Here is a 7,028-nt window from a genome sequence, read left to right as displayed (position 1 = left end):
AAATCCAGGATTAGATATGTTATCTATATTTCTAATAAAATAATTTTCCATATTTCTCATTATATAAAGTAGAGAAATCGCATTCGAACGTTGAAATGGGTGTAAGTCTCCAGGCGAGGTTGGATCGACTAATACATATGGTTTATAACACTATAGACATGTCCAACACTGACGCATTGATGTCCGCGAAACACATGCATGCATAGGCTGGCCAGAGTCCAGCGTTTGTTTGTTCAAGAACAATGCATAACTTGAACTCGGCGGGAACAATGAGGGGATGAAGGCTAATCCCTCAATAAAAACTAGGTCGACTTTGAAAATGAGATAATTAATCACGGCTTATTAATTAATAGTATCTAAATTAGACACATTAACACGCGTGATTGTTCGATCATCTCAAAGAGAGTTAGGTCTCAGATAATTAGTTTAGTTGCTCATCCGCCATCCGCGTGATACCCAGGAAAGAAAGTTTTCGTTGCATATAACCTTGGAGTTTTACTCCAAGATATAACAAGCGATCAATCACAGATGATGTGTGTATGATTAAGTCAGAATGAAAAGATTTAGTTAATAAACCACGGACTAGGGTCCATGATTAAAAAGTCAGTTGACGTCTTGACTTGGGATATCAGAAACAAGGTGCAAGCTATCGTTTTTATACACTGTGTAGAGAATCCCTCACTAATAAGACGAGAAAGATGAAGTCCGAAAAGTTGATTCGACAATAAGATAAAAACCCACTATGTACAAATGAAAAGAATTTTAAAATCGAGAATTTTTTTTCTATTTTTTTTGAATAAATAAATTCTCGATTTTAAGATTCTTTTCATTTGTACATAGTTGGTTTTCATCTTATTATCCGTTCTCCACGTTTGAGTGTGGTTATCGTACTATTATAGTCATCGTCAGGCAAAATGAGTTATCAAAAAGATATTTATTCATGCCAAAAAATCGAGAAGTATACATGTTTCTATATATGCCAAAAACAAAGAAACAAATTAAGTGATTAAGAGTGAAGCGAACTAGCGGTATTACAACGTAGAAATGTTACTGACTAAACAAATTTAAGTAAAAGCAAACTAGGGGGTAATTATCTAAAACAATAGTATGGTATAGAATATAAGAAGAGTGAGTGACGATAAATGAGTGGAAAATATAACTAAAGCAACGGGAAAAAATTAACATTCTCTATATATCGTCACTACTCGGACATAATATTTGATCAGTGGTCATCATTTTTTTTTTACTTCATCATGTTAGGCACAATGTTAATAAAAACATCCATCAACTGATTTTATCTAGTCTTTCACTATGATGAACTTCAATTTGAGCAATGGCCCCTGATCGTCCGTAAACCTTGCAGTCGCGTCAATATTTTGGGAATCTTCATTACCTGTTGTGGAACTACGAACGAATCTCGACGATTCAGTAGACAACTGAAACCAGCTAATCTGACTGCCCGACGAAACGGCATCAATAAACAGGAATTCATTAATAAGAAATTCCCGCGACTACAGCGTGAAAACGGTACCTTCGGAAAATATTCGAGATAAGCATCCTAGCACCCGACGTGACAACGTTCGTATCCACGGTTACAAAAGTTTCGTTATTTTATTCTAGATAACTTGGGACATTTTCGATATTTTGAATCGAAGAAAAAATATAATTTACAAATTGTATGTTTTCTTAATCATGTATATATTTCATAATAAAATGTGAATATAGCTTTTCAGAAATGAAACAACAAAAATAACTTATATTAATTACATTGTAACTACATGAACATGTGCTTGCAATGTTTACGTAATTCTACTAACGACAATGTATATGTATGTACATGTAAAAGTAATCGATAGCATAATCAGATCGAGTTAAGAATTTTGGAAGACTTCACAAGTAAAGATTCTACACACATCAGGGTGAATCTAGGAAAATCTGGAGGGGCGGGGCCCGAAGAAAAGAAAAGGCATTTCTAGAAAATCAGCTGCGTCAAAGGCCACCAGCGGGAGGCACCCTCGGTTGGATATTTCTAAAGAAATACACCCGAAAGGATGTAATCTCCGAAAAAATTAATGTCAAATTTTCACGTTTTAAACATCTCTGTCTTGACGATAAGAACAACTTCTATGGGCAGGCAGCGGTCCGCACCCCCAAAAGCTCCCCTGCACAGTCAATAGGATTTCCCACTTTTTTTTCCAAAAATCAGTTTCTAGCGTAGTTTTCACTGGGTCCACTGTCCATCAGCATTCAGGTTGAATCTCAAAGACTTTCCGTTGAATATCGTAGTAGTGTCCGGATTTGCGAGGATGAATTTAAAAACATTCCGTACTTGGTCTGCGTAACCTTCTGGTTCCTGATCACCTGACGTTGATAAATGCTAAAAAGAAAAAAAATTCAGCATGACTTCTTGCTATAAATACGAACGATATTGAGGTGTAGGAAGCTTACTTCTAAAATCATAGAATCGGGAGCCTTGCTCCACATTTTCGCTTGATACACGGCACCGCTGACAAATGAAAACGGTTCCACTATAAGTTGATGTTTGTCATTGTCATAGATATCCCAAATCTAGAGAAAAATACCATACATGTAGATTGTTATCACAACGATACTGCAGATATTTTGATATAAATACTGCAGCAACCACAGCTTAAATCTAGAATGGTTTCGTAAACTGCGTACCTTGTCTACACCGGCGAATATTCGCGAATGTCGCAGGTTGAGAGCAGGTCCTTTATCCGGGAATTCGGCACGGAAAATCTCGCCGGTTTTCACGTCAACTCCGACGCCGTATATTACGGGGAAATGAATTTCACCTTTCAGCACATCATTGAGATCTACACAGAGACGGACGTGGATTTGATATTCGTATTCCAAATTATTTAAGGTTGTTTAAGATATCTCATTACGATTTCTAAAGCAAGTTGTTTCTCCAATTCTTTGTTAAATTTCATTATTCAAATTTTACAATAACTTTTATGCTCATGATATTCATATGAGATAGAGTGAATAGATTGACCTTGAAGAAGATTGTACATGTATCTATTTGCACTCTATTCAACTGGCGGGAGATGAAACCTACTATCAATAATTGAGGATTATTGGGGGATATTTACCTTCTATGGGATTTTTACTTCGGGATTTTTGTCTACATTCACTAAAAGCAACTTAAGATACAGCGTAAAATCATTCAGTATCCCTTACCCGTTACACAAAACGTAGCGATATGTATCTCTTCATCACAGTCATGGAAAGCATCTAAATATAGGAGTGTCAAGAATTCATTACGGAAACAGTTTTCTTCCGTTAAATCTCGAATTTAGAGAGCGAATTACGAATGACAATGTTTCTTTACGAACCAGATAATTCTTTAGTGAGGTTCATCGATATTTTTCGATCATCCATAAAACCACCGATTAGATGTAATTCCAATCTGTACGTGCAGAGAAAATTGGACATCTCATTAATAGATACACGTATACATCTTAATTTCTTTAATAAGATACAGTAGGTTCCCTCAAACTTGGTACTGAATGAAGTCATTAGAGCTGATGTTTTTGAATGAACTAGCTATGGTCTATTTTTTTTGATCCCCTACTTGGCTTGCTTGACCCCATTTATACCGAGTAATTTACCTGCCCGGGATTCCATGAGACAACAATTTCAGTTTTTCAACCATTCTCTTACAACACTGTTCAGTCTCATAACCATCGAAATGGCACAGCCCAACCGCTTTAGACCCTGTAATTAATACGTAGGGTTGTATACGATTCCATTATCGTCGAGAGGCTTTAAAGGGTGGACTGTAAGACAATACCCGAATGAGTTATGATTCCTATGTGACAGGTTGTTGCATCTTCTGTCCCTATGATTTCGATAGTATCTGAAATTCATATTTGTGGAAATACTTTGAAAAGCAGGTCTCAATATGATGAAGAAAAATAATGAGTGAGAGAAAAATTGATCAGAAGACGAAGTTAAGAATCATGAGCAGTTTGGTGCTACAATTGATTCCGACAATATACCCCGAGTGGTACAGGGATTGACTGCCACAATTTTATTTCAGGACACTATTAGTCTTCTAGCACCTATCCTCAATATTTTCTTGTAATCTTTAATTTTGTTTGGTAACAAAAACTTCAACAGGGCATTAGTGGAACCTACCATCCTCTCTGGGAGCTATAACAGCTAATTCTCGTTGCATCACGTAAAGAAGTTTCTTTTTGTTGACTTTGCGGACTGGTTGTTTTATCAGGTGTGTCGCGATCTCCTTTGAAATATCGTAAAAATTTGTTAATTCATCTTTTTTCCTTACAAATGTTTCTTTAATCGTCTTGTTGCATAATTTTTAAATGAAATTGAAAATGATAAATGATTCTTCATTCTTAATAAAACGGTATTGATCGAGACCGTTGAAAAGAAGCTGCAAGCATCCCTGAGAATATGAATTACGAACCTGGAAATGTGGATATCTTTCTATCCATTCTTGTGTTGTATACGGAATGTTGCTAACTTGTGAACCACCCACAATAAGAGGCATTTTTATGTTTGTAGGCAAAAGTTCACAGGTCTAAAAAGAGTAAGAGGGGATTATATATCTCAAGGTACCAACAGATAAACATCATATTCATGTATATGGTAATGTAATCAGCAATCATTTACTGACTGCACTTTCGTGACTTTGTTTGACTTTCAGTTTCGTTTTGTACATTCACGACTCAGTTTATTTCGTCACGATTAGAACGACCGTTTGATTGTGTCCAATCTTTTAAAATTTACCCAAACCAAAAGTTAAAATTTACTGACAGTATTATGGTCTAAAATCTTAACTAAAAACGTATGTTTACGCCCGGCGTGCGGTAGTTAGAGTGCTCGCTCTTGCTATCCAATCTTCATTGGGAACTCTTCTTCGTCCTTCAGTAGAGAGCAAACGTCACCGAATTCCTCGCTTACCAGGGTTAACTCAAGTTTTTAAAAAGGGAAGCTCCGATTATTCACCGGTCATAGGTGATGGCCGGTACCCGGTACGCTATAACGGCACATAAACTACCGTACTCAAATCGATTTTGATGATTAATGTAGACTTCATGCCGCTAAGAATAATACAATTTACAGGTGATGGGATCTGTACAAAAGAACAGTCAAAGATTGAGCCGTATATATACATGTACATCTATTCCAGGCCGGCACAGAAAGATATTAAACGCGACTGTTGCTCGGTGCATCGATATCAGCACCCGAATGAAAAATGACGGACGTAATTTCACCTGTTGCTTGGTGCTGCCGTAATGATTATCCAAAACCTTTGATTTTTTTGGCAGAAGCTACTAATACTACAGCCGTTTTACTTTTCTATCGGGCTAGTCTATTCGAGTTCCCGTTGGATATGTTAAGACCCCAACCTAATCTTAAAGATACCGTAATGATAATTCACATGCATTATTGGTGACAATTGATGAAATACTATATCTAAAGCTTAAGCACCTGATACAATGAGTTCGACAATACTCACTTCTATAAAGCTGAATCCCCTTGACGTCACCTCTATCGTTTGATTGCACCTGCATTGCAATAGATTGTGTGTTTATCTATGTATGTAAATTGTTCAACAATTGTTCTTAATGTCTTAGAAATGTGGTAGGTCTTATCATATGTCAAGTTTTCTGATTCGGTTTGGTTTGTAAATACACGTAGTTAAACATCACTCTATGTACCGTATCTAATTCCAACACCGGAATATTCGCGAATGTCGCAGGCAGATGGTGGTCGGCCCTAGTCGGATTCGGGATTTCAACAACGGAAATCTTACCAGCGTCCTCGCGTCATCCGAAACCGTATATCTTAATAATGTATTTCACCTTTTAAAATATCGTCGAAATTTATACAGATGGAAATATTTGATATGAAAGTCATACGATACAAAATGATCGGTGTAAGATTTCAACATTCATTTATTTGTATGTATCCGTTTCTAAATATATAGATCTTGCCAAGAAATGGTTTTTTTTTTAAATTTGACGGTTTTTTCGATATCGGATAACACTCATATATTTTTGTCAGCATTCATGAACTGTCTTTGATACGAACCATCGCGCGTATATGTGTTTACCCAGTCATCGGCATATATGGTACGGAAGAGCAATGCGGCCAACAGCATTTTATTTTCAGTTTAAAAAGTCGACTTTTCGAGTTATTAAGTCGACTTTTCGAGTTAGTAAGTCGACCCTTCAAAAAGTCGACTTTTCGAGTTTAAAAAGTCGACTTTTCGACTTTAAAAAGTCGACTTTTCGTTCGTCCGCCGGCAGTGATGTGATAGTTGTTCGACCCAATATATTGCTGACCTATAGCCGACCTAATTTCAATAAAGAGACGCATACTTAAGGCCCCATAGTAAAACGGGAGGGGGAGGGGGTTCAGGCAGAAATCTCAAGGAGTATATGGCCCCTAAAGCCCTGTGATGTGCCAACCATCTGGAAATTAAATTGAATATGTAACCATTTGTATTTGCCTATGAAGGGCTGAAAAATTACACTAGCTTGAAATTGAATGTAGGAATAAGGGAGAACACCCTAATGCCCTTAGACCCCCTGTATCTTGTAATTCGATGAGGTATCCCTCAGTGTTCTATGAACCAGAATTAGGTCAGCGATCTCAATATATCAATATGAATAAGTATACTTCATCAATTTTACAATGTCGTGATATTGATGTCGACTTTTTGCGAAATTGTCTCAATAAATTGACATGCATTTTAAGGTTAACTCGTGAAAATTATGTCGATGGTACGGTAATGTCGAGATAGAGTATATCGACATAAGTTAAAGTCGTGATCCGTATCACGATTTACCGTGATAAGTTTTTGCGATAAGACGACATTAACGCGATGTATCGACTTAATTATGTCGATAAATCGCTATATATCTCGTTTTTTCGACATAATTTCGTCGTGATAAAGGCTCGCGACGGTTTTGTACGCGTACCAAAAAGTGACAGTCGAAAAGTCGACTTTTTAAAGTCGAAAAGTCGAC

At 36.7% G+C, this 7,028-nt stretch overlaps 1 protein-coding gene across 4 annotated transcripts; it reads right to left on the bottom strand.

The window, feature by feature from the left end:
- Window positions 1–1,680: 1,680 nt before the first annotated feature.
- Window positions 1,681–4,932, bottom strand: LOC141903148 (protein N-terminal asparagine amidohydrolase-like). 4 transcript variants are annotated; one of them, XM_074791136.1, is made up of 10 exons: window positions 4,837–4,932; window positions 4,457–4,577; window positions 4,165–4,270; window positions 3,818–3,883; window positions 3,636–3,741; window positions 3,360–3,433; window positions 3,205–3,258; window positions 2,683–2,837; window positions 2,449–2,568; window positions 1,681–2,377 (listed from the first exon to the last, which is right to left on the bottom strand). In XM_074791136.1, exons 2-10 carry the CDS (start codon window positions 4,538–4,540, stop codon window positions 2,222–2,224), a joined length of 921 nt encoding a protein of 306 aa, XP_074647237.1. In that variant the 5' UTR covers window positions 4,541–4,577; window positions 4,837–4,932; the 3' UTR covers window positions 1,681–2,221. The 4 variants fall into 4 exon arrangements, with proteins under 4 accessions (XP_074647237.1, XP_074647236.1, XP_074647238.1 ...); XM_074791135.1 differs by having other exon boundaries at window positions 4,457–4,570; window positions 4,831–4,912; XM_074791137.1 differs by having other exon boundaries at window positions 4,457–4,570; window positions 4,848–4,901.
- Between the last annotated feature and the right edge of the window lie 2,096 nt (window positions 4,933–7,028).

This window comes from Tubulanus polymorphus, chromosome 4, assembly GCF_964204645.1.
Source record: "Tubulanus polymorphus chromosome 4, tnTubPoly1.2, whole genome shotgun sequence".
Classification (NCBI taxonomy): domain Eukaryota; kingdom Metazoa; phylum Nemertea; class Palaeonemertea; order Tubulaniformes; family Tubulanidae; genus Tubulanus; species Tubulanus polymorphus.
The sequence above is the reverse complement of the archived record's forward strand: the minus strand, read 5'-3'. Positions and strand labels throughout refer to the sequence as shown.